Below are 27,789 nucleotides of genomic sequence, written 5' to 3'. Positions count from 1 at the left end.
ACTGAGTTAAATTGTGTATTATTCCATATGAGTAGTTTTTTCTGACCGGGTTTCGCCTTTCGTCATCTTCCGGCACTGTGCACACTCACCAGTGGTAAATTCATGCTGACAATGAATACAGGTAATTTTCGCTTAAACAATAAAAGAAGGTGAAAATCTTATTATCTTTTAAGTAAAGAATCAAGTATAAAAATAAATTTTAAATATTTTAAATCTTTGTAAAAACCCGTAGCAGATAATTAGATACTCACTAATTAATACATTCAGTATTAAACGAGTTAAACTCCAACAAAATACGTTGGTATTATCAATAATTAATGGTGATAGGTACTTAAAATTGTTAATTGTTATATAGACACCTACATTGAATTGGGTTATTCTTGTGGTTATAGATTATTCACTTATCAATAAATACTTTTGTTTTTGTAGTCTATATAAATATATTATCCCACGTGGATAATATATTTTCTCGATGTTTTAATATGTTAATTTAGCATATAAATACACAGTAACAAGGTATGCTGTCACAGTTTTTCATTTTGTTATTAATGAATATATATATATAATATCGGGCACAGTGCCCGAGGATGCCGAAAGGCGAAACCTGAGTAGTTAAATTACAAAACTTGAATCGAATAGAATTTAAATTTCAAATGGTACTCTCAATCGTACGTCGGCCGATGGTGGAATTTAGAACTAAGCCCATCTCAGTATAAAAAGTTTTGAATGATATGTCAAATGTTAGCATGTGGCGCCCTCGCTCAGCGGATAACTTATACTGATGTATGTTTAGTATAACTACAGTATTACTACACTTCCCCATACAGTAATTAAATTAGTCGAAAAACAGAAAATGCTTGTACGGGTGAATGTCATCCTGCTTAGCACCTAAACACTTATCGCGTGTACGTATCATTTAACCAAATTCTACATTAAAGGAAACAAATCCGTCATAGATAATATACTCATCCAGTACGTTATAATATGATAAAGTAGGTACCTATATCACACTCATAACAGGGTCATTATCCATTTATTTGATTACGTTTCCCAATTTGAGTGGCGTCCCAAAGTTTGTCCCGCCGGGGGTTCAATTCGTTGCCCCGCCTCCCAGTTACCCGCTAAACACGGGCATTACTCGAAAATCATCCCTTAACAAATCGCCGTCACAATGATAATGTATCAACATTAAATTATTCATAATCATTAAGTTTAATTTAATCTATATCTTAATACAATAATCTGTAATTTTATTCATAATTATATATAAATATTACGTTTAATGAATACTTATTGTAAGCATTGAAATACGAACGTTCTAGTAACTAGTCGCTCTAGTAATAAAACAACCCGTTATATAAAATCACTTAATAAATTTGTTGAATGTATTTTATACATAATTTTTATTTAACCACGATAAAAAAATCTATCATGTGCAGCAGTGCAGCGTTATCAACTTAGCGTTTTTCTTGCCAGCTTTTTAGAAGACATCTAGCTTGCGAAAAATGCATATAGCTTATGGCGTTTTTGATCCCTTCAACAGCTTTAAATGGGCTTGAAATAAGCTAGATATTTAGTTTATTTATCATTTATCTTGCACATCAAATTTCTGATCATCAGATATTATTTAATAAAGGTAGGTCGGTACGTGAGAAATAAAACAATACAGTGGAATAAAGCATTCTTGGCGTTATAGTGATATAATGGTGTCAGATATTATAATTTAATATGTGGTTAGGCATGTGACATCGGATTGACGATTATCGAGGATTCCACTCTCTGGTATTAACCTAATTATTATTTATCATAGGCTGTTAAGATAAATTAATTATTTTTTGTAAATTTTGAAACGACTTTCTGGTAAAATATGGTGTGATTTTTACCCGTACCTATGCCTACCCATTTTTTCAATGTTTGCACTTTTTTTGATAGCCAAAAAAAGTATTGAAATTTTATTATCACAAAGCTTCCAGCGTTTGTTCCTGCCAAATAGCTTGTTTTCGTACCCCGTCTGGAATGTTTTTGTCATTGACAGCTGGCTGCACTGATCAAATGTATGCTAACTCTGGTAATGAATTTAGATTTAGCAGCCCTCTGTTGGATGGATGGATAGGTACGTATAATACATAATGAACAGATTGCTTCTTCAAAAGTACATTCAAACTCCTAAAACGTTTAAAACTTACGCATCAAGTTTACCACTTGTAATTCAATCAATTCTACAATATTATATTAATTATAATATTAAACTCTCAATAACTTAGATTCTAATTGATTTGAGTTTTATACTATTCCATTAGAGTACTTTTTGCGGTTCCATGACAAAACAGAACAACGATAAATATAACTATGACCTTTCATGAAAAATATAAATTTAATATTGAAATAGTAATATTTCTATTATGTTGATAAATTTTTAATAGCACAGATTTTCAATACGCCATAATAAATCAAATTATATACCTAATTTCTGCATTGCTAATCGCTAGAAAGCCTCAAATAAACGGGACTTAACGCCGGCAAGCTTAGGATATCTCATCTTAATCAATATAACATGTTCAAAATGATTGGATGACTAGTTACAACGAAATAATGACCTAACATAACCTAAATAGATTCCACAAAATTTAATGTTTCATTTTCCCCCTTGCTGTCCTGTTTTGTCACGTTCTGTTTTGTCATGTTCTGTTTTGTCCGGTTACTCTTTTTTGCGACCCACACTGACACACTGACAACGAATGCAGTTAATTATTGTTCATATTGCAATTTAATACAATTAAATTAAATTGTATAATTGAAGTAATATAATATTTAGTACCTATATAGTAAGTATTAAACGTCATTACAATTAATTTGTGAGAGATTGACGGAAAAGTATAAATAAGTATCGTGTCAGATAGGAAACCCGATTATGTAAATTTATATTGAAGAACTAATCCACATGTAAGAATCTTGACAGGTGGCACTGGCATCAGGTATTTTTTTCTAGTTTAATAATATTTGGTGATATTTCACTGTGGTGAATATGGTGGAGTTTTGTTAAAATGCTATCTCGTGTCGTAAGATGTATTATATTTGTACACATATTGGGTAAATAGTGATTTGAGTAGATATTTATACTTCGTAATATTAAATACTGATGTATTTAAACGTTTAACATTTCTTATTTTAAACGAGTAATAAATATTTTTTACGATTCGTCTGTTATTTTAGATCGATTATTAAATGACGGAGCGGCGACGAATTGTCAGCCGAGATTAACCCACTAAACACGGGCATTACGCCGGTCCCGCGTATTCATCAACTTAATGTTCAACTAATAACTGTTACACCCCTTTTAGTACACTCACCCCCTCCCTTACCACCTTGCCTTTCATTCCCAGTCCACCTTTATCCGACGGGAATCAACTCTTTACAGCACTCAACTAAATTCAATTATGATACATGTTATTAAACTCCATTGATACGAGATCTATTAACTATTTACACACAGTTACTAACAGTTAAAGTAATTTGATTGTATATATGTAGATATCTTGTAAAATCATTCCAAAATTAGTTGCCGCACACCAAACAAATACTAATAAAAACTCTTTGTATTTATTGATGAAAATAATATGATACACTTTGTATTGGTACATTTTACTCATAGTTAGATGCTTACGTAAAAAAATCATTACAATATACGTACTATCAAAAGTTCTTCTTTCATCCTAAATCCAGCTCGAGCTTTTCAGAAACAATAAAGAATGATTTTAAAAATAGAGGTCGCAACTAGGCTTCTCTTAAGGATACCATGCTCAAATATAAGACTGTCTATTTGCTATACAATAGCCGACTCTAGTAGAAGGCAGATAGATTCACAACGACTGGTCCTACTTTTTCCGCCCCTCCCGTTGTTGTCGATGGGTGACCTGTCATTGTTCTATAGATTGCTAATACTAACGAGTCTGTCGTGTTCACACAGGGAATGGTTTGATTTGGATAGATGAGTTACATGATAAATAATACACTAGCATTAACACACCTTCTACAAATGTAATGCATAGGTCAATGCTACATATTTTTTGGAAATCGATATTACCACCGGTTTTTGTGTGAAGAACTAGTCTGACTTTGACAGCCTGCTGATAAATAACAGGATTGTATATTATATATTAATAACACTTATAGTAAATATATTTGATGTGGGAATTTTTTATAATTCAATTTGAAACGAGAAAGGGCGAATCAATATGTCAAGCAATCTGGGATCTGCTGAAAAGTGGACCACTCGTTGGTTGTGCAAAAAGTTATGCTCAGGCTTTATTAATCTAAAGATGGCGGTGGCTATACCCATAAAACTAGCCTTAACATAGATTTTTTCCCAAACCGCTACAAATTAAAATAAATAACTAAACAAAAGAAAAATTAACGAATGTATAAAACATATTTTTTTCTTTCAGGTGGTAACTGACAATTCTTGTATTCATGAAATACAATATGTAGTATCCACTTATTCCACTTATTTGAATATTGGTCAAGACCGGTTTCGTCAGCTTTAAAGCGACAATGTCAACGGTGAAATGCTCCACGAAGAACGCATATTTTTTTTTTAAATCTTAATCTTTTACGGACATCTTTTTCGGTGAACCGTGTTGTGGCGAACTGCATACGTACTTTTTACATGTAGCCTGGTAAAATTACTACAATGCCTGTTTCATTGCTAGCAAATAAAACCAATACATCTGCGAATCGCTTTTCCGCACACATGGTGCCACTGTTGAAGGATTACAGTGAAAGTATTTTTTTAGATGTTTACATACTGTCATTTTTAACGCAATGGAAATATTTTTAATAAACTTTTCAAATTAGGATCGTCCCAAATTTGGACCCTGCGAGTAGAAGGGTTAAATGATTGAAGTAACTCGTGAGAGCGGACCCTCGTTCCACTTCGTTTTAAATTAATTAAATCGACGATAGAGTTGTGTATCAACAATATACAGGTATGTGTATATGATATGTATGTACAAGACTATCTTGCGTATGTATTAATCGACGATATAGCTGTGTAGCTAAAATGTACAGGTGTGCGTGTGTATCTTTCTGCATGTGTATTAATTCAAATACATCCACAAATAAATACATGTATAACATAATTAACAGGGATATATTATTAGGTTTTGTAAAAATATGTTGGGAGATTGCGGTTTTATTGCTAATACCTATTGACCATTACCTTTTCTTAGTATTTCAGCTCAAATTATAGATCCAATTTCGAATGTTTGATCCGGATTTTTTTTATTTTCTCCATACTAACACTACCCACTATCCCAACAAGAGAATGGTTATTAAAATTAAAAAAAAACACTACCAAATGCCGTCATTGTTTTGAATGGGAAAAAATGGACTTTCAGATAAGACTAGTTTTTCAACGTTCATACAATATATTAAAATAAGCTAAACACGGAACGCATTATGTCGTAATCTTGTTTAATTTGATGAAAATTTTAGATACAATAAATAATAATGTTAACAAGTGCCTATAACCACGGGCATCACTGATGTAGAGGAAGGACTGATTGGCATTCTGGCATTATGGCCACGGCGAAATTACTTTGCAAATGTGTTAGTGTCATTTGAAAGTAAGTCGCCTGCACTGCCACCTTAATCTGACACCATTCTACCAAATATGGCTTAATATGTGGTATTTAATTGTAAATTTCTGAGACGTGAAAAGACAAGGTATCATAATGACATAAGTTTTCCCTACAGTTTATAGAGACTAAAGTTAAAAATACACATAAATTCATCATGTTCGTCCTTCACACAGCATTCCACAGGAAAACTTAAACAACAAACTTAAAGCCTAGAACAGACTTATATTCATTTACACGTTATCAAAGTTTATAATTTATTGTATGTTTTTCAATTACACAAATGCCTGTGTCTCAACCATGAGGAAACGACAGGTAAAATAGAAAAATCACAATTCACTTGCCAATTTACTGTTACTTAATGTGTTTTTCTTTTATTAAAACTAAGATATATATAATATTAATACTATCGACTGAAGGTACTTTTTTTAAATTTGAATTTAAATTCTAATGGATTCAAACTCTGTACTATTCCATTTAAGTCGTTTTTTGCGACCCGGGTTTCGCCTTTCGGCATCTTCAGGCGTCGTGTACACTCACCAAAGGTAAACACACATTGTTTATTGTATTTTTTGTAACCTTTGACTAGGTAGGTAATGGAGTTTTTACCTACTTTATTGCATCGATTTATTATATAAGCTAGAGTAAAGAGAGTTCGTTGTTAGTGTGTGTTTATCTTTGATGAGTGTACACGACGCCTGAAGATGCCGAAAGGCGAAACCCTGGTCGCAAAAAACGACTTAAATGAAATAGTACAGAACTTGAATCCATTAGAATTTAAGATATATATGATTTTACTATGGGCATGAATATATAATCATCAATTATTAAATAATAATTTTCTTTTGTGATACCTAATGTTTTCCCTCCAGGCAAGAGTAGGCACACACTCCACCTGTAACATAATCGACGAATAAGTGAGTGCGTTTGCCGCTACGCCTGGTTAATATGATTAATCTCGACTAACTTTTGATGAGTTTCAGACATAAGTCGTTGTTTTTTGATACGTTTAATTAAGCCATGCGTGTACAAGATCCAACAATTAATTAAATTTCCTGCTTCCTAATTATTCATATTCATCTTTCTTAATGGTTTTATTATTAATGTACCTACAGTGTGCACCGACAAGCCGGCAGTAGTAGGTGGGATTTCTACTGTTAACTCGATTTTGATGTTTAATTTAAGTATTATAAAGAAAGTACTATAAAGAAGTTATATGAACGGTGCCATTTTTTAAGTATAAGCTTTTAAATTATCGTTTTTATTTTAATTAACCGTGAACAGAATATAGTAATGACGATATATAAACAAAATAGTTACTTTATACATATTATAACTCAAGAGGGTAGCGACTCTCGTGGTGCAGTGCGTAAGGCGCTGGCCTTCCACCCACACAGTTCTGGTTTCGATTGCCGGTTAGGACACAATATTCTCTTTTTCTCAATGCCTGGGATTTTGTGATTGTTCAAAATTACTAACAACCACCTTGTCCGAAAAAGCAAGGCCATGGTTATTAATAATTATATTTAAAAAAAAACTCAAATTATTATTATCTACTGGAAAAAAATACCAGGGGCAGTTCCACCTGTCAACATTGGCGACATACTAATACTGCACTTTAAGAATCTGTTAAAATATTATGATAATATTCTATCATTGTGCTCTTTCACGACCCGTATAAAATAAACGATTCCTTTATTTGTGTTAGTTTATTTTTCACATTTAGAATTTTCATTTATGTGTATGTTTTCTCTCACCCTACATATTTTTTATAACGTCTTCTCCCTTTCTCGCTCTCTCCTACATAATTACGTATGTTTTCTCTTATACGTTACAGACAGACAGATAAATCAAGACCAATATACTATATTGTAATACATAGTCTATTTTTACATGTATTATAATCCTAATCATTTTGACAGTACATACATAATTCACCACCTGCTTTCTGTTTCTTGTGGTATCTGTCTCCGCCGAGTTAATTGTATTCAGTTTAATCCAAAAGATAACATTTTCGTTGGGGGTATGTTTAAAAGTTATTATGATATCATCAGAATAAGTGGATGCTGGAATACCTACTCGCTGAACTTTAGAGGTAAATATATCTCCCGATATGCGTATATCTAAATTTAAATTTAAACATTCGTCCTTTACCGTTTTGACTCCGTTCAATCAAAAAGTGCCGATCTTCCAAAAATATTTTAATTAACTTTACTAATTTTATACGTAGGTATAACATCTTTTTCACACTCCATAGTATAATAAATATACGCAGTTTGTACAAATACAATGATTAATTTAAAGTATCGTGTAGAAGGCTATAATCATCAAGCATTGGTTGTAATTCATTTTATAAATAAAAATAATACAATTGTAGTGCAACAATTTAACCCTGAACTTACACAGAGGCGATTTCTTCTGGTGCGTCCAAATTACACAAGGCGAATTGAATTATTGGTACCGATACACACGAAGCCTGTTGCATAGTTTTCTCATTCTCGGCGTTATTCTAACTGCGTCAATTTTCTGTCAAAACTATCGAACCACACCCTTATGCGGTATGTTTATAATAATATAGTACGAATTCAACATTCCATACTCTTCGTCAGACCGTATTACTAATACCAAATCTACAACCTGGAATTAATGTCGGAATTCCCCATCGGAAACCTAAACATAGTTAGAACAAGATTGAATAATATATAAAAGTTAAGTGCAACTGCTTGCAATGTTAATATGTAATGGTCCTTATGTGTTTATGTTAAAAATAAATCGTACTCTGCTCAGAGACGTATCAAATTACAAACTCTGTGTTTTTGTGTTTTTTACTACAAAATAACCGTAGAGTCCAAGTACACACAAGCGTACAATGAAAGACTCGTGAGGATCCTCACATAGAATCCAGATAGGGGGCAGTGTCAATACATATATACACCATGTACCTATACTAGATATGTATTTAATTTCACATTTTTGTGTTCAACGTAATAATAAATAACCGTTGTTATTCATTTAACCGGTACCTTGAGCATTAAAGCTGAAAATGTAGATGGTTTGTGCTGAATAGTTTGATATTTACAAAACCAGCGTGATTTTTTATGAACCTAACATGATCCAAAGTATCAACTTTTATCGACTAAAGGTGTAATTACTGGATTTGTCCAAAGATACTGAAATCGATCTGCCCAGAAAATTTTCGATGTGAAATCGTCTGGTCCGAAACTCAAGTTGTAATTGTTAAATGGCGTAACCTAGAATGAGCAAGTGAATCTCTCATTGAAGGAGGAAATGATGGAATGGGGATGGCAACTAACGGAGGCCAGTACCAACCACGGACTGCTGAGCTACAATTATGTCAATGTAGTATTTTGATATTCGAACCTTACATATTATGTGACCTAATACCGTGTCTACACTGGCAACCTCATTAAATTTCACGATAATTATCGAAATTTGTTTGACCAAAAATAATTTTAATCGAAATTTAACTGTGATGTCTTGTTTCGCCTGTTCTCACACTCTGTAATTGGCATTATAACAAATTAAAACTTGAGTTTTCTCTTAAAAGACCATTAAATGTCGCGTAAAAAATACTATGTCATTGTTTGGTAGAAAGCCTACGGTGTATTCCTTTTTTTTCTTACTCTTTAGACATCATAATTTTCAATTGTGGCTATTTATCTTAATAATAATTAATAATAGTGCAACGCACGAACATATTGCGAACGGACTACGAATCCTGAGTGTACCCACTCGTTGTAAACTGTTAAAGGTGCTCTGGATAATTTGTCCCGCGAGATTTTGGTAATTGAAATTAATAAGTAAAGTTTTAGTCTGTGGGCTGTCTCGCTCTCGCTGCGGACCTGTCGTCCTGCTCTCGCCTTCTGAATGCGTCTAAGTTAAATTATATTACCCAACTTGCAATTTGTAAAATTATACACTCAGATTATTGGTTTTAATTTTTAAAAATGTTATTTTAAATCATGTACGAGTACTTACTATATACGTAATATATATGTACACTTCTTATATTGTAGATATGTATAGGTATATAGCAAAATTAAATTTCTATCGAGGTATATAAATATCATTATAAACTTTTCACGGTGTATAATATCGCTCCTATTCCGCTAGTCACTTGTCGTAGCCGCTCCAACTAGTTTTTCTTGGAATTAACAACAATTACTGATTGTGTAAGTGCTTATAATATAATAATGAACCACAACAGATCTTAATCAATGGCATTCTAATCTCTACTACGTCAATCTCCCGGGAAACAAATTGTCGCTATAGGATTGATTTGTCGAATATCCATTTATCTCGAAATCGACCTTTTAATGCAGAATCATCTTTTGTATCTAAATAGACCAGAACCACCATTTTCTTTAAATTACTTTGTAATGAATACAACGTGCATATGCTGTAAAAACAACAATTTAAATACCTCCATGTATTTAAATATAGGATAATGAAATTTGTTTTTCGTCTCTTTGAACATTTGACATTTGGTCTATTCGAGAAACCAATCCTACAGCGACGAAATGTCATTTGGCTCGAAGAACCAAACTACCACGGAGCGCATTTGGGCGCCTGGAAAGTATGTTTAAAAGTGACCTCATTATGTGTTAAGCGTCAAGCGTTTAATCAATACGTGCAACCAGTTTTGCACGTGAAATGTTGACTCTTAATGTATGAAAAATCCGAAAAATACTAGTAGCGCAAAGCGGTATGGAAAAATGTATCTTGGGTATAACGCGGAAAGACCACAAAAAACATTAGATAAAGAGTACCTACGCGATGTGATAGATATAGGATATCAAGCAGATGAAATGACAATGGGTTGGACAAATGCTGTCATACATGGCAGTGAAGAACTAGGGACTGAGAAGGGTAAGGATGAAAGGAGCCTTCATCCAACAGTGGATGATGATGCTATTTGAGTTTTTATTAGGTATTTCAGCCTTTAATATTGTTGGCTATTATTTCTTCAAAAAGCGTCATTATGTAAAATAAAAATTACTATTATTTAAAGTTGCTTGGGACAGGTTTCATCCACTTCAACTGATATATTATTTAACACCGGTGTAGAATAATAATTTGAACATTACCTATATATACCTATAGATTATACCTATACATTACCTATAGATTGAATTATTCACCAAACAATTTACTATGTTATAAGAACTGTTACGAATTATTCTTCTAATGCTCAGATTTTAAAATAAGAGGCAAGAGCTATAAGTAGATACTTATATTTATTTAATCTAATGTTAAACCGTTTTTTTTATATTCTTCACGGTTCCTGATTAATTATTAGTCTGTCACATTAATTTATAATTTGTGTCGCAAGACATAATATACATAATATAAGTCAATGTGAATATAAACTCTGAGTGTGCCATTCTGTATAGTATTTTAGAACTGCACCCTGTGTAGTAGGTAATATATTATATTCCCACCCCTTAGGCTCACATGATTACCTGATACCGCGGCGAGTAGATACCAACATGTAATTAACGTTTATAAGCAAGAAAACCCTTTGAATCTGCCTCCCTACAGCCCCCCTCTGAATTCGCCATATTCGAAATAAAGTTATCCAAATCCGAGCTTTCCAAACGGTGGATCGCTGCGTTACCCGGTAATGTTTACAGTTACGCTAACATTCTGGTATTATAATCTGTGTCGCCGATTGTTACAATCAGGGGCTTTTTTGAAAAATAAAGGTGCCGGAACTCACTTATTGCCAAACTTCTTACCTTCTAAGAAAATTATGTTCAAATATTATTTAAAGTAACTTTTCCTATGCCACGAAGCGCACGAAAAATTAAACAAAAAAACATTAATACAAATAAACAACTAAAGTTGTAAAAAATAAAATTGTAAAAACATCATATACCTATTTGAATAAAAGTATATAGTGATTTCCATGGCCCCCAAATCCTGAAACAGTCACCCAGTCCAGGATTTTTGGCGGACCCCCTACCTATCACTAAGGTTAAAGGCAGTGTGACGCTATATAGTAGCGTTTTCAAATCGTGTTCGATGTAAAATTAAGGGTATTCAGTGTATTAACAATCATTAACCAAAAAATGCAATTACACAACATATTTTAAAATGTTAATATGCCTGAAAGAAATTAGCGCCGCAGGCGATTTTTTAACGATTAGAGCAAGTTTGTGATGTGCGTTTATCTCACTTATCTAGTCGATCCCCCAGGATAGAGGCCTGACACCCCCCCCCTCTGTGGTGTCAATGGTGATTTCCAAAGTTCAGTCCAATTCTCGTCTGGCAAATTGTCTCGATTCTTTTTATTAGTGTTAGAGTCTATGGCCGAATGTCTTCCACTGAGTAACCACCGATCAACGTATTTTGATACGATCGAAAAGTGTCAAAGGTGGTCCGACGAGTTTAATGAACAAAAGTACCGAAACTGTTTTGGTCTTCAACGAAGCTCTTAATGGGGTAATAATTAGATTCATTTGCGAAAATTCACGTTCACATTCACTTGAAGAAATGGTAATGGAATACAATGCATATATCAAACGAGATAGTTTTTCAGGATATGTTTTTTCGTATGAGATGATTCAGGAAAATTAACTTGTAGATACTATGTGAGCGCGAACATTGTTTCGTCTAATTGCTTTTGAAACAATAAAAATACCATGAAAAAAGTGCCGGAACGCCGTTCCACCGCGTTACATTACAAAAAAGCCCTGGTTACAATTAATCTAATTTCATTTGATTCTCTCTCTGATATTCTCTCGCCTTCCCTCGAGGCTACCCAAAACCATCAGTCAGTCCAGGTTATCCAGCCCGGGCTGACTAATATGTTCAAAAAACTGCAGAATGCTTTTCAGACATATTGTCGATAGCCGTTGCTTTATCAGAAGTCTCTGGAAAGTCTTAAAGAAATGCGGAGCATTCGGCGCCAAATACTACATGTCAAAGGCACCAATTTGTCATTCAAAGAAAGTTTGAGAAGGCATTTTATGCAGCAGAGGATTGAAATTATCACAAGAGTATTGTAATAGTTATTATTAACCCAGCATAAGCAATACATACATCTTTTTTGGTATTTAGGCCTTGTTGGTATTATTGCCTCTGATAATATTACTGTTGTAGAATCACTGCACGAGATATTTTATTGCGGGGTTAAATTTTTGTTTACCTGCGAAAGTTACGAATGAAACAGTATAAAAGTCACGGCTTCCATGTATGTAGGTAGTACATATGTGCGCAAAGCGAAATAAAATTAGAATTACATGTTTGCTTCATCGAATTTTATTTACCCTCCGTATCCTGCAATTAATTTCTCATAAATAATCTTTTCATGTGTGAGTGACTGATATTTTACGAAATTATCTGATTTGATCATCGTGCCAGACATTAAAATATACACTTTTCCTAAAAAAAATAATAAACAAATTTTCAATTGAGTATGTAAGAAGGAAAAGAGGTTCTCTCAATTTTTGAAACCTACAAACTAGGCCAAATAACTTTATTATTTTCAATTTAAACAATGGCCAAAGTAGCTCATTATACTTTATCAATGTAGTACCTATTTATAATACAACTTATAATGTATCTACCTAAAAGCTTCTCAAAACTGTGTCATTCTCAATCATCTACTCAATTATAATATTAAAACTCAATTACAATTATAATATTAAAAAATAATCATCTGCTCAATTATGGAAGAATATTTTTTATATCTTACTTAAGTTTTTTAAACGAAGAAAGGAATACACGGTGACAGCCCAAAATCCAAATGTAATGTTATATTTTTTAAATTGTGTATGTACGAAGACTTCTAAATATTCCTTCAATCATTCGAATTTTATAATTTTTCATGCATCTGGTATCTAATTCAGATAATATATAGTTGAATAATGATCGGTCTTCCTGCTTAGATGGACATTATCAACTGATCATTCGGTCAATAGTCGGATGCAACATGTATACAAGCAAAAATCTATATCATCATTATGTGCGTATAAATCACATGCGTTTTCGCTCCCTTTGATTTAGTTTCATAATAATGAAGACATCCACTATAATACATATAATCCAAAATTGTCTTGTTTCATCAACATAATGAAAAAGTAAGAGAAATTTTATGTTATCATCCCCTTCCGAGGAATTCTGTTACACGACAGTACTTTTTCATAACTGTCTTATATATTCTGTGTAATATGTTAAATAAAGAGTGCTGGTGTACCACGAACGAATCGATGAATATTTAAAATAACTATAATTACATATCTAGTACAAATTTATTCAATCTCTTTCGTATGGAACATGCAGAAAAAAAACCATAGACACTAACACAAAACCTTAGTTTACAATTTCTCAACAGAGCCACTGATAGAGTCTCAGTCGAAGACAAGATATTAGAGTAATCTATCGGATTGATGGGGTAAAATAGTCATACATACATATAGAATATAATATGTTTCAGCGAGAGAGAATATAAACAAATAATATTATGTAAGTAATAACCTTATCAACCGAATTAAAAAGTACATTTTATCTGGAGATTATGGCGACGTTGTATTTGTGATGTTGCAATCATGTAAGGTGTTTCCTTGTATTAGTACGTGATAGGCAAACGATTAAATATTGTTGAAGTGCTTCCACACTTTCTAATAATTTCAGGCATATGAACTTTTAAGGACTTTGTTGGTTTTGGAGCTTCCAAATTGTACGACTCACTTTTAACTGGCTTCAATATTTGTTTTGTGGAGTTTTCGATGATTCAAAGTTTTTAATTCATCTCAAATTGAGAGTTTTTATTTTTAGCATTAAACAACTGCTCTTACAAGTTTTTAAGTTGCCCTCAATTTTTGAGCTAGCTTTTTTATTCTGCGACTAGTGTTATTTTTCTAAAATTTTACCTATGTTCAGTTTTTTTTAATACCCGTGCATTTATGATAATAAACTATAAACTCACCTGAATTTGCTTTGTTTCGATATTGTAATTAACAGATTATCTACTTATATATATCCTGTTAATTAATAAATATCGCTAGCGTCTCTTAGGAAGAACTTGAAAGAAACCTTGATACCAGGAAGATGGAGCATTTAGGCCGCGTTATGTAATATTTCAATAACTATCAACTTCTTCATTTTATAATTCAATTGAAAATTTTCGGTAAACAAAGCCCTAGCAAACGAAGAAGTCCTAGCTTAGAAATGTCAGACAATTGTTTGAGTGCAGCACTACACCCATTTTTAGAGAACGAACGGCAGACAGGTAAAATGTTGCCAAAATTATGCTTGGTGCCCAGTAACCAATGGTGCACAAAAGCAGGAAGATTTTTTAAAACTGTTTCAACTTCGAATTTCAAAATTTGTAGTAAGAATGTCTACATGACATTCGCTGATCATATTATCATTTGGATGTGAGTAGGTAATAGATTAATTAACTTTTTTTTAATTCAACAAATACTTCACGTAAGTACCTACTAGTTATGTATGTTAAATTATTATTATAGTTTTTATTCTTTTTAACATTTCAAAAGGCTATGAGGCTCAATGACAGTAGTGTAATGAAACAGTAGTACAATTTGTATAAGTGAAACAATCATTCAGACTTTGAGAAAATCACATAAAATATACATATTGTGATCGCACCGGGAATCGAACCCTGAGCCCTTATGATAGGCCAGCGCCTTATGCACTGGACTACGACGTACCGAATGGTAGGTACATTCCTAAATAAAAAAAGAAGAAATTATTAGCAAGCGCAAATACGTTAAGACAATAACAAAATCTTATTATTGGGACCTTGAGTCAAACCACAAAATTCAGTCACCAATATTATCGAAATTTGTAAAACAATTCAGTTTCACGATATTAGTTAATCGGTAAACCACATTGGCCGGAATCAGATGGATACAAGTTCGAGTCCTGTATAATAATTACATTTGATGAAGGTTATATCAGATGCAGATCCCATGTTGCAAAGATGCATTAATTCTCTTCTCAGACAAAATAACCGGTTCTTAATTTTATTATTATGTTGTGGCCATTCGAGACATATCATATCTTTAAACCGCGTATACTAATCCATTGCGCCGCTCACCTCCCCCATGGTAGTAATGGCAATACCCCCTGTTCCCCACACCATAATCCAAACCTCTCGTCCCATCCACCTTCGATAATCTAGTTTATTACCGGCTCCAGCTATCTTTGCGGCAATTAAGCGAACTCAGATAATAAGTGGTTTATGTTGTTCAATGCAGAGGAGACCGCGCCGTGGTTTATGGATAATAAATAAGTTCTACACCTGGAGCGCTATTTGCTTAATTAGACAATATTTATGGCGAGAGTATTATTTATTTAATTGCCTTTTCATTTTATGTGCGCGCATCGCTTCCAGGTATGGACGCGATTATTGCATGCCTATTTTTTGCCAAGTCAAATATCAAGTCCATCGTAGGGTCGCGTCTCATAAACACAGGGATGTCAAACAACTATCAATACTTCGAAGTTCCATTCGAGTACAAAACTTCGATATCGATATCGTTATCGATACTTTTCTTACGATACGACATCTCTTGCTATGGCATAAATGCAGCCATTATAAAATATTTGAGTCGTATAATTGATTTGAAGTTTTCAGATTGATTATTTTTTTGTTCCATGTAAGGTGTGCGCGCGCACACCTACCAAGATATGTCCGCACACATGTTTTCATTCCCCGCACACTCCTCACACAAAAATATTGTAAAAGAAAGTTTGCTTTGCCAGATTTTAGTTTTCCTCGAATGCACGAAACCATCACATGCACAATTCTTCGACTCATTTCTCGGAAGGCGAAGGTTAAGTGCAACTAACGCGAGCACGCAAGTGAAATTTTACGTCGAGAGGGGTCACTATATCCGTCCCGTTCTATCGTATGCCAAAGTATACGAAAAGAAGATACATATTTTAGTGTTTATCAATATAGCAGCGATATAAACTTAACCACGATTTTACCGTTTATTTAACATATTTTATCAACAAATACTTTTTTCTTTATTTCCCATTGATATACTACTAGATGAGGAGTTCCCAAACAAGTGTCATTTTACAAATGTACCAGAAAAGAAGATATTACGAATATCGTCTTATAATATTTCCTTGTAGGTATAATGCATTACGACCTTTAACATGGATTCCCGAATTTCACCCGTATTGCCCTGGCTGTAAAACTAAATTTGCGTTCTTGGAATAGTGACCCTAAGGGTGTCTGCAACCCAAAGCTTGCAAGCTACCAAAATTCATTTCTGAGCGGACAGAGCAAGTCGTCATGCGCTGACTATTAGTTAGAGTAAGATGCAAGCTAGATCGGGCTTACTCATAATTATTGCCAGGTCGTTTTCGAGACAAATATTAAGTGATCTTATATCGAGTTAAGTCCGCTGATATTAAAACAGTAAGTTTTAACACTGGCCGAGTCGCTGAAAATCGGGCGTCATTTTAAGAAGCATATGATTCATGCAGTAGTATATCAATTTTATTTCCTATTATTTTTATTTACTTCAAAAATTATCGTTTTTAGTGTTAAAATCACTGAAATTAATAAATACCTAAAAATGTAAGTTTTAATGAAAAATTGTATGTGGGGGGTGGGGGTGTATACGTTGATGATCCGCACACACAATATAAAACTTAGAGGGAACCTACCTCACCAGTCGCCCGAAGATGTCAAAAACACATAAATAAATTAAAAATTTAATTTGAAATTCCGTTAAGTAGGTACCTACCCTCAGTCGAATAATAAAATACGTTGCATATTAGGTACATTACTCAAGGCCTGGTGCATAGAATGTTGACGTTATGTATAACTACGTACCTAATTACTGTTCTGATGCATACCCACATCACATTTTAATTAATCAATGGACCGCACGCTACTGATGTACCTACATATGGTGTGTAGTTATAATATCACACCAAACACAAAAATGCTTTTTTTTTCCATTTTGTGTTCTTTGTAGACGGGTGCCGGACGAAATCCCGAAGGCCGAAATCTCGAATGCCAAAATCCCGAATGTGCCGAAATCCCGAATGCCCGGAATCCCGAAGGCCGAAATCCCGAAAAATATAAAAATACAGTAATAATTGCGCAATCTTAACACTTATCTTGAATTGCGCAAATAGAGAACAGACAGAAAAAGAGACAAAATCCATTTTCCCACAAAAATTGTTTTTTTTCTCTTTTGTAAAATTTGCGCAATTCAAGATTAGTGTTAAGATTGCGCAATTATTGCTGTTTGTATTTTTTTTATTTTTCGGGATTTCGGCCTTCGGGATTCCGGCCATTCGGGGTTTCAGCGATCGGGATTTCGGTATTCGGGATTTATGCTTTCGGGATTTCGGCCATTCGGGATTTCGGCATTCGGGATTTCGGCCTTCGGGATTTTGGCCTTCGGGATTTCGACCCAAACCCTTTGTAGACTGGCTGCTTTTTACATCACTATGCTCAATTATTGCCAAAAGCGAAACAGGTAAATCGGGAAGGGATTCTCGGGGAAGTCGCAATATGTATGTGATTTTCTCAAAGCATGGGTGTTTTTGATTGTTTGTCTTTTATTATTAATAATACGACTGTCATTGGGCCTCGTGGTCTGTTTAGCGCTAATATATAATATTATTTATATATAGATACTTCTTATTCTTAACACAATCCTTATAGACTCGGATTTATGAATCCGCACCATAAATCAACAATACGATGAATAAAAACAAACATAATACGCATAACATTATGTGCTATCTTAAAATGGACTGACTTACTTTACGAACCCTACATATTTATTTAATTGCTCGTAAAGCTATTTAATTGTAAAAGTGACAAGTTGGAGATGAATAAAATATTATTAGTTTATCTCCGATAACCGTTTGGAATTATTGTGCTTAAACTTTTCGATTATAATAATGTAACTTTTTTTTTATTTCACACCTTGTAATCAAATAACTAAAACTTTCATTCACAAAGTTCTTCGTTAGTTTTCCTGACAACCTAATCGTCCATTCATTTCACCAAATTAAATCTTGGCATCGACGCTATTTTTCACGAAAATAATATATTATTTGAGAAATCAACGTCTCCTCATTGAGTCTCATTGGCCATGCTTTATGATACACTTAACATTGTTCGGAGATAGACCCGAGTGTTGGCACTCTTCCAGGCCTATTCTATTAAGAATTATTTGACATGAATAATTGAACAATGTTTTCGCGAGGAAGCCAGACCGGACAGAACTAAATATAGTAACTAGTTGTAAATAATTGAACGACACGTTTTTTCTTGCTTGATTTTAGTTAGTTTGACATTTTAATTTTGTTCATCTCTTCCATAAATGATTTTTTTTCGTGAACCACAATCCTTGCGTTTGCTTACAAGGAAAATGGTTCTATTTTCAAACACGCTTTCTTTCTCGTTTTTTTTTACTTTTAAAAGTCAATACGTCATAAAGAGACTGTCATAGAGAGTTATCGAGATTTTATTTGATACACTTGTATACTTACTAATAAATGTTAGGGTAGGTGGAAAATACTGAGCTTTTAATTTTATTTGATACACATGCTGTTGTATGTGCATTTTTCGAATACCTGTATCACTGTGGGCAACATTACACCTGACGAAATTCCACGAGCTTCCTCTTAAAAACAATACTTATTATAATTATTTTTCATAATGTAATTGAACTTCTAAGCTATCATTACTTTTTTATATATTTTATATCGTTAGGTACAGGCAACATCCCTCTAATTTACAACGTTTTTATTAGCTCGTATTCTTATTTGTCCGGTGGTTGTTTATCCAGTTCAAATCTTGCAATCGATTTTTAACTTCCCGACTAGCTAGACATTTGAAACTTTTAGAATATATATCAGAACACGATGCCAATGCATTCTTTTAATACTTGTAGCCATCTTTAAGTAGAATTGAATTAATTTTCAGTTAATTCTGTTTTGTATGAAAAGTTATTTCGGAAGAAATCCGTCATCTAATTCACTATTATTGGTTGCTAAGTGGATGGGCCTAGCAACTAAATTATTAATATATACGTGCGTTACTATGGAAATCAAAATGACATTTCAGTATTCTATGTTTGTTTGTTTTTTATTTACTTCATATCAAGTACAAGTTTGAGCATATTGAGCATAATAATTCAATAGAAAATTTAAAAACGTTGTATATAAAAAGTTCTTTTTATCTTGTAATTATTTATTTTGTATGTACGTTTATACATCCATCTTAAGTCAAAACTGTACATAATGTGCAAAAGAAATATGTACCTACTCAAATATTCACCATTTTCTTTTTCGATAAATGAACTCGGTATAGAAAGTACCCCCTTAGTTAATAACCAGTTTTGTACCGGTAAAAACTACCTTCTTAACAATCAAAAATCTAGTATCGCCTACTTTTTCTACAAAATATCTTTGTGCTTAGAAGGTTTTGTTATAAATGTGCGCGCGTACATCCACAGAGATTACTACTATTTCATACGCAGCGAATTTTATCATGCGATCATTTTCCGCCGACGTGTAATGTGAAAGTTTAAATAATACAGTTTTACACTCCACTGCTTGACGGAAAATTATCGCGCGAAATTATATCGCGGCAATAAAATTCGCTGCGTGTAAATATGAGGTTTGGAGGAAAGTTGTTGACAGGATAATAATTTAATTTTATTAGGATCACAATATTTACCTAAACTATACTATCCTTGTAGACCAGTTACTCATATTGTATCTCGAAAAAATAACCAATTAATTTGCTTGCTGTAAGTAACCCAAAGATTTTAAGGACATTGATCTACCACAAATCACAACGCCGCAAAACTTAGTTAATCGAAAAATGTGTGCTCCCCATGATGACATACCGATCGGAGACGTATATCTTAACAGCTTATCCATCAGAGTCCTGGCACTTGTGTGTTTTCGGAAACAGGTGAGCTGGGTGTGAATAAATCAAATAAGTTGAAACAATTTGACGTATCTATATACATATTATGTACATTTTTCACACCCTGTCAACACGCCAAAGATTGTGTGTGTAAAGTTCACGTGTTTCCGAAAACACAGGAGTATCAGGACTAAATGTTGTTCTTCTACCTACACTTTGACAAATCATTTATTTTTGTATTCTTGATAATGGTGTGACAACCAATAATTATAGCTAATGTTGTAGTAGATAGCACGTTGCTTCCATCGGTGCACTTTGTTCTCACTCTCAAATGTTATAATAAATGTACCGTATTTTCTGTGGCATCTTGTATTTTATAAGTCTAATCTAAACCTTGGTTGACACCATTCAGCAAATATAATTTACTAAACATATTGCGCTAAATTGTTAAAGGTGTAACCCCATCGTATCAAACTGTTTATAAATACCCCACGAATATTATATCATTCAAGTTTCTTCCACGAACAATTAAATCTATACCACAGTTTTTTCCGATATCAACAAATTAATAATAGGAAAAAATAGTGTTGTTTGTATAGTATTTTAATCAATAATTCTCTTCTTTTTCCAGAATGTTCGGTAGTTCTGGCGCCTGTGCGGCGTGCGGTCAAACAATACCTGCGAGCGAATTCGTAATGCGGACGGGAGGTCCTCAGGGCGGAGGAGCAGCGCCTGCGGCACCTCCCCAGCATCATGTCTTCCACCTAAAGTGCTTTGCCTGTTCTAAGTGTGGAGCGCATCTAGTACCAGGAGACAGGTATGAAAAAATACACAATCATTCTATTTACCATTTATTTACGTTTCTACCACCTGTACCGCAATGTTTTGAACCTACCACTGCACAACTTTGTTATTTTTTTTTCGTATTCGTATCTTTGTGAATATTTTAAAAGAATTTTCATTGACAACTCTTTACAAGGTCAGTTTAAAAATAATGACAGCTGTGACAGCAGCTTAAGCGTCGGCTTTTAATGTCGTGGGTCCCAGGTTCGAATCCCGGTTCTGGCAAATACACATATGTATTTTGTTTTTCAATTTGAGTTTGGAGTCAGAGTATGGACCTAAAGTAAAGCTATTCCACTAATATATTGTGGGGCTGTAGAGCAGTTTAAAAACTGAACTCAGACTTCACAAGTTTAGTCAAGCATTTATATTATAATTGCCGGAATTTTAAATAAGTTGCCATCAGATACACGTAGGCACATTAGCGATTATGTTAGATAAGTATTAATATTATAATAATACGTTTGGAACGGGAGTCTTGAGCTAATCGATTCCTAACGAGTCCGAATTCATAGACCTAGTTTTAGTTACAATGGTAATTGCATTATGACAAATACGTTAGTAAAACATCATATATAATCTTATGAACGTCAAGAGATTGATGGATTCATTTAATTTATTGAACGATATCAAAATAGTAACGTCAATTTTGGCAAGATAAAGGTGATGAAGTGAGTTACTGCGTTTTCGCTGTTTATGTTTAAGTAATATTGACAATACAGATCATAGTGGTGATGGTAATCGTGTTTTTGTTCACTGATTAATCGGATCACCGGATCAAAACTTGTCAGAATTGTCTGACAAGTTTTTGTCAATTATAAGCTCGCGATATTAGATGTTACATTGCAATTTTATACGAAAGCTCTGTTATAATGCTAGGTTCTACTTGTCACAATAATAAATATATGTTTTAATAAAAAAGTTTTGCGATAAATGTGGTTGCTCATTTTAGTAAAAAAATGACACTACGAAAATCTGTTTAGGTTAAAAGCCATAATAAAAGATTTATTAATTACAGCAAAGCGCTGTTTGGGATCATTTATCAGTGGTGTAGTATAAATCATTCCCAATTTATCGGATAAGTTATAAATGACAGTTTCGTAAAAAAGTCACCACGGGGTTCGGGTCTCGGGCGACTTCACCGCTGTCGGGGGTAAATGCGACCCCATGCGACGCTCCACGAAACTAGTTTGGCCGTGCTTTTTTAGGGTTGTGCTCTCGTGCGGCGTGTGATTGCGATCGATTTCATTTTAATTCAATGACTACGATGCTTAATCAGCTGTCAATACGTGTTATCATTATTTTTTTCTTCTTCATATTGGATCGAGTTTATTAGAGTACAATGATCTAAGCGTTTGAGCATAAGCTTTATACAAGACACACGACGTACCTTCAATAATCAATACACTCCTCCCAGTATCTTAAAGTCGCGTCTAATATTGTCTACCAATATTAGCCGTACCTACATTTAATTGCTTAAATAACCAGTTTAATAAATGATTTTAAGGACTCATTTGATGTAAATGAATAATAAATTGTTTTCATTATTTCCTCTGTGGTATTAAACTAGTATTTTTCTACCAATAGTTTCCTGATGTGTGATGATTTTTCAGGTACTACATGCTCGCCGGCAGTTTGGTGTGCGAGCAGGACTGGCACAAACTCCTCAAAGCGTCGGGGGGCACCGGAGCGGGGGCGGGCGGGGCGACGGGCGCGGTCCGCAAGGGCAAAGTCGGCCGGCCGCGCCGGAGTCGCGACTGAGCCGCGCCCCCCTCGCCGCGAGCGCCGAGACCCCCGCGGCCCCCACGACAGAGGCCCCCCAACGCACCAACTTCTGGAGTACAGGACCGCGAGGACGCGCCACCGGATTTCGAACAGGTGAGATTTTTTCTTCATCGTACCTATATCGTATAAGATACACATTGACAATGTTTTTTGTGCTAACAGTTAACTATTATATAACAGAAATAAATATCAAAGCCAATTTACACCATACACCCTTTAATATGAATCTGGACTTATATAGCATAAGGAGTAGGTACTACTAACGTTTTGTATGAGTATAACAATATTGGATTATGATTTTAGAATATTTTTAGTATAGTTGGTATACTATCACGTAGAAAAATACTATTCTCTCTATTGGTAGCATTGGATGCATTTTCTACGTAAAATGCAAATGGTTGCACCTTTATTTGGTATTTACGCAGTTTTTCAGATTTTATGGAATATTGAGGTTATTAGTTTCAAAGTCGGCAACTTCCATTTTTACTTTTGTTATTTTTCTTGATTCTGAAAGTACTTTTCCATCGTTTGCATGTTCATAAAATATAAAATCCTGTGACTTTGTCATTTAAATAGAATTAAACCGAAGGTTGTCTGCAAACTCGTTTTTATTAATCAGCCGCCATTTTATTATATTATACGACTAATTTTAAAGGCTTTAAGGACATTTTATTTCGCTATTCAGTTTTGTTAATTGTATACACGTAAAAATTAAAATACCTACTCTATTTGCAGTCCTAAATTTGACCGTTTTCTCAATTATCGCACAATGGCGGAATATGGAGGTTACCGACTTTGAAATTAACATTTTCAATAATTAATTATCGCTCTAATTAATAACGGTTAATTGTACTTAATAATTTATGATTGTAATTTTTAACACAAATATAGGTAATTTTTATATCAGTGCTTCTTTGTAATATGTACATTAGTACAGTAGGATTAGCTGCCCTTTTCAGTTCCACGTTCATACATTCATGTTCCATCTACATATAGTATTTATTTATATCAGCACATTTCGCAAATTATATCTACATTTAATTTATATCATAAGTGCATACAATAATGGTTTATCATTATCAATCTTAAGCCTCGTCTCAATGGTAAAAGTTAAAAGCCACAGTAAACATGCGATACCTTGTGCCTACGATTGGAAAGCTTATCTACCAGTTACCTTGCCACTGCTAAGTAAACACTATATCAAGTTATCTCTCTTGAAACACTCCATAAAGTAATAGTTTTCACTTTGAAAATCGAGATGTAAATGGATACTATTACGGAGTGACTCAAAAATGATGTAGTTAACTATTGAGATGGAAATTATTACTTATTTAGAATTTTACAGTATTATAAAAATTTAACTATACCTATTTATAGCATTTACGTTCTTATTGACATCCAAAGATTAATAACATTCTGAAGTTAAAATTCAAGACTTATAACATACTAATTTAATACTCCCCTCTCCCTTATTTTCAGATATGATCTGTAAGGTATATACAGTATGTAAGATTGATTAGGTGGAGTTATTATTGAAACACGAAACACCTTTAATATCCTGTTTATTTGAGTTGATTATAATATAATCACAATGTTTATTAATAAATGTATACATTGCAAATGTGCGTCTCGTCTCGAGGCCTGCTACGGACTGACTTAGCCTATATACCACAGAACCCCCCTCGTAGTGATATGCGTAATGAAATGGAATCGTAGTATATACCTAGTATTTATGTGTAAAATTATATTATCACTCTTTTCTTTCAACCATGTCCGATCCTAATAGGATCATATTATAGGCCTCCACAGGGTTTGTATTAACAGATTTTATTTTTACGAGAAATGAATGTCAGCCACTTGCTCAACCTATTAGGTCCATACTCTGACTCATACACAAATTGAAAAACAATATGTGTACTTGCCAGACCCAGGATTCGAACCTAGGACCCTCGACACTATATTCCGACGCTTAAGCCACGCGACCATCGTGGGCGTAACTCTTTAACTTATCAAAATTTATACAATGAGTATAGTAAATTAATGCTCATTGGAACAGTGTTATATTTATACGGTCCTCGTAGTTCAGTGCATAATGCGTTGGCATTTTATCCGAAGCCATTTCAGGTCCGATTTCCGGTGAGGTTACATAATATTAATGTGATTTTCTCAAAACCTTGGTATTTGCAATTATTTCTCTTCTATTACTAAATACACTACTGTTTCACTATCTTTGCTCAATTGAAAAATAAACATATCATAAAATAAGTGAGTCTAACATTTGTACCTTAGTAATATAAAATATATAGTACACCCGATCCTCTTTTTGCACGGGGGATACGTTCCAAAGACTACCGTGCAAAACAAAACCGTGTAAAAAAAGATAAGGTGCCCACACAAAAATGTTAGATAGGTTCCATTACTTAAAATCAACTCAAAATACGAAATTCTTGAACTAAAAAATAAATCGAATTTATTTATTATTTATACATAAAAATATTTATACGTAAAAATACATAGTTTTCGATTTAAATTAAATTTAGCATAGAAAAATAATATTCATTCAGTGTCGCTACTTGACAATAAACGTGCCCGTATACTGCTGTTTTTCCCTGGCGAAAAATCACTCTCACCGCTGGAAATATTTAATGACGCTGACGCCGAAGCACGCGCCACGTCTCGTATTAAACCCAAAGTGGCTGACTAGTGGCGCCATGTATGTACGTATGTATATCTGGGCGGCATCCGGTGACAACATATGTATGCACCACTGGCGTGCGGTCCATTGCAACACAATTTTTTGATACATATGTACACAGGTACATACGTATTTTTATTCTTTTAAATTTTTTTAAACCGTGTTTAAGCAAAAAAATCAGTGTAAATAAAAAATAATTGCTACTTTTTTGAAACCGTGTTATTTCTAAACCGTACAAAAAAAAGCTGTGCAAAAAGAGGATCGGGTGTAGGTACTTGATTCACATAATAACCAATACCAATTTCGTCCACATTATACGAACACTGCCAAATCCTATTTATACAAAAAGGTGTTAAAACAATCGTGTAATATGGTAAGACGCAGTCTTGAAAAATTGTAGAAAGTAAAAACTTCCCAACCTTACTTAGCTTTCATTTTGATAATAATGTAAATTAAAGCTATTTATTTATTTATTTATTTATTTTATTACTTATATTAATCAGCTTATTTTATTAATATTTTACATTATAATAAATTTGAAGTTGTCGATAGTTTCATGTTGTTTTAGTTAGTGATATAAATCTAGATTAAAGCATGTATAGAAGACAATACATGTGCATAATTGGCAAATAATATGCCAAGACAATTTATATATACTTTTATTTTTGATTTTAATCGTATTTCAACCTTCTTTAACCCTCCATGCTATGCATCAAACAATAAACTAATTAAATCATTTATTTTGTAAGATAGTTAAATTTGGGTCGCTCTGTATATTTCCTGTGATTATATTTACCCTCCTAGATCACCAAATTATATTGACAATTTGTACATTTTGAATTAAACTGTCTAAACTTGTCTTATCGTATTCAAGAGACATAATAATTAAGGATTTGTCTAACATGATTGTAAATTAATTACATATTTGATTGAATTGTAATGAATGAAAAGATATAAGCGAACGTGTAGTAATAAGCAATATATTACATTAATTGTATTCTAGATTAATTTGTGAATTAGGTATGTACCTACTAAGATATTGTTTGATATGATAGAAGCGATAACACTATTTTGTCTGTGTGTTTATAGTGGGAAGATAACTACTGTATATTATCAGTTTGACAGAATAGCAATAATTGATGGTGTATTTGTGAAGCTATTCGATAATGTGGTGGTTATCCATTATTGATTAAAATATGTATAATATACAAGTCGTATATTTTCAAAACATGACAAACTCACATTATCATAGGCCCGTTTCAGATGGGACACCGGTGTCGCGCTCGTATATAATATAGGATGCCTTTGTATTATATTCATGAACGCCCCAGAGCTAATGAGTCAACGCATAATTTCGCGTTATAAATTAGAACATAAAACTGGCTGGGGTAATAAAAACAAGTGTATCGGCGGCTTGAGAATGTAGCGGACGACGGAAAAGTGTACCGGACACGCGTTAACTCATTAGCTCTGGGGCGTTCATAAATATAATACAAAGGCCTCCTTATTATATACGAGCGCGACACCGGTGTCCCGTCTGAAACGGGGGATAGTTTCGATAAAAACCAAGAAGCCCGCTGTGGTTACTATGTAATAAATCTAACAAAAAAATAATGTTGTAATTAAAGTTATCGTTTTTAATTTAAAGAAAACATGACGATATTTTGTCAGGCAGAAAACAAACAAATTCGAATTAGGAACGTAATTCCAACAGCTTTTTATTTTCGAGATTAATGTCGAATTCGGGCATTCAGGTGGATATTGTTTTTAATAAACCTTATCCCGACATTCTGGATTTTCAGTTTTTTCAATCCCCGTATTATGATATAGAATATTTGTGCAGCATTCGGTTGTTTAGGATTGCAGTATTGCAGAATTTAATCCCGTATGTACCTAATCCAAGAATCTTCTGTGGTTTTATT

The 27,789-nt window shown here is 33.5% G+C and overlaps 1 protein-coding gene across 1 annotated transcript in view; it reads left to right on the top strand.

Annotated features, from left to right (window-relative positions):
• The window catches only part of LOC147066217 (LIM domain only protein 3-like), a 245,257-nt gene extending 221,992 nt beyond the window's left edge, over positions 1-23,265 (top strand). Inside the window, exons 3-4 of the mRNA XM_085955889.1 lie at positions 21,176-21,361; positions 23,001-23,265. Coding sequence (XP_085812015.1) covers positions 21,176-21,361; positions 23,001-23,148 — 334 coding nt within the window. The 3' untranslated portion in view covers positions 23,149-23,265. The remainder of the gene's footprint in view (positions 1-21,175; positions 21,362-23,000) is intronic.
• The last annotated feature ends 4,524 nt before the right edge of the window (positions 23,266-27,789 follow it).

This window comes from Rhyacophila brunnea, unplaced genomic scaffold (assembly GCF_057557595.1).
Source record: "Rhyacophila brunnea isolate RB1 unplaced genomic scaffold, BYU_Rbru_1.0 scaffold_5, whole genome shotgun sequence".
Classification (NCBI taxonomy): domain Eukaryota; kingdom Metazoa; phylum Arthropoda; class Insecta; order Trichoptera; family Rhyacophilidae; genus Rhyacophila; species Rhyacophila brunnea.
This window is presented reverse-complemented; position numbering and strand designations above follow the sequence as displayed.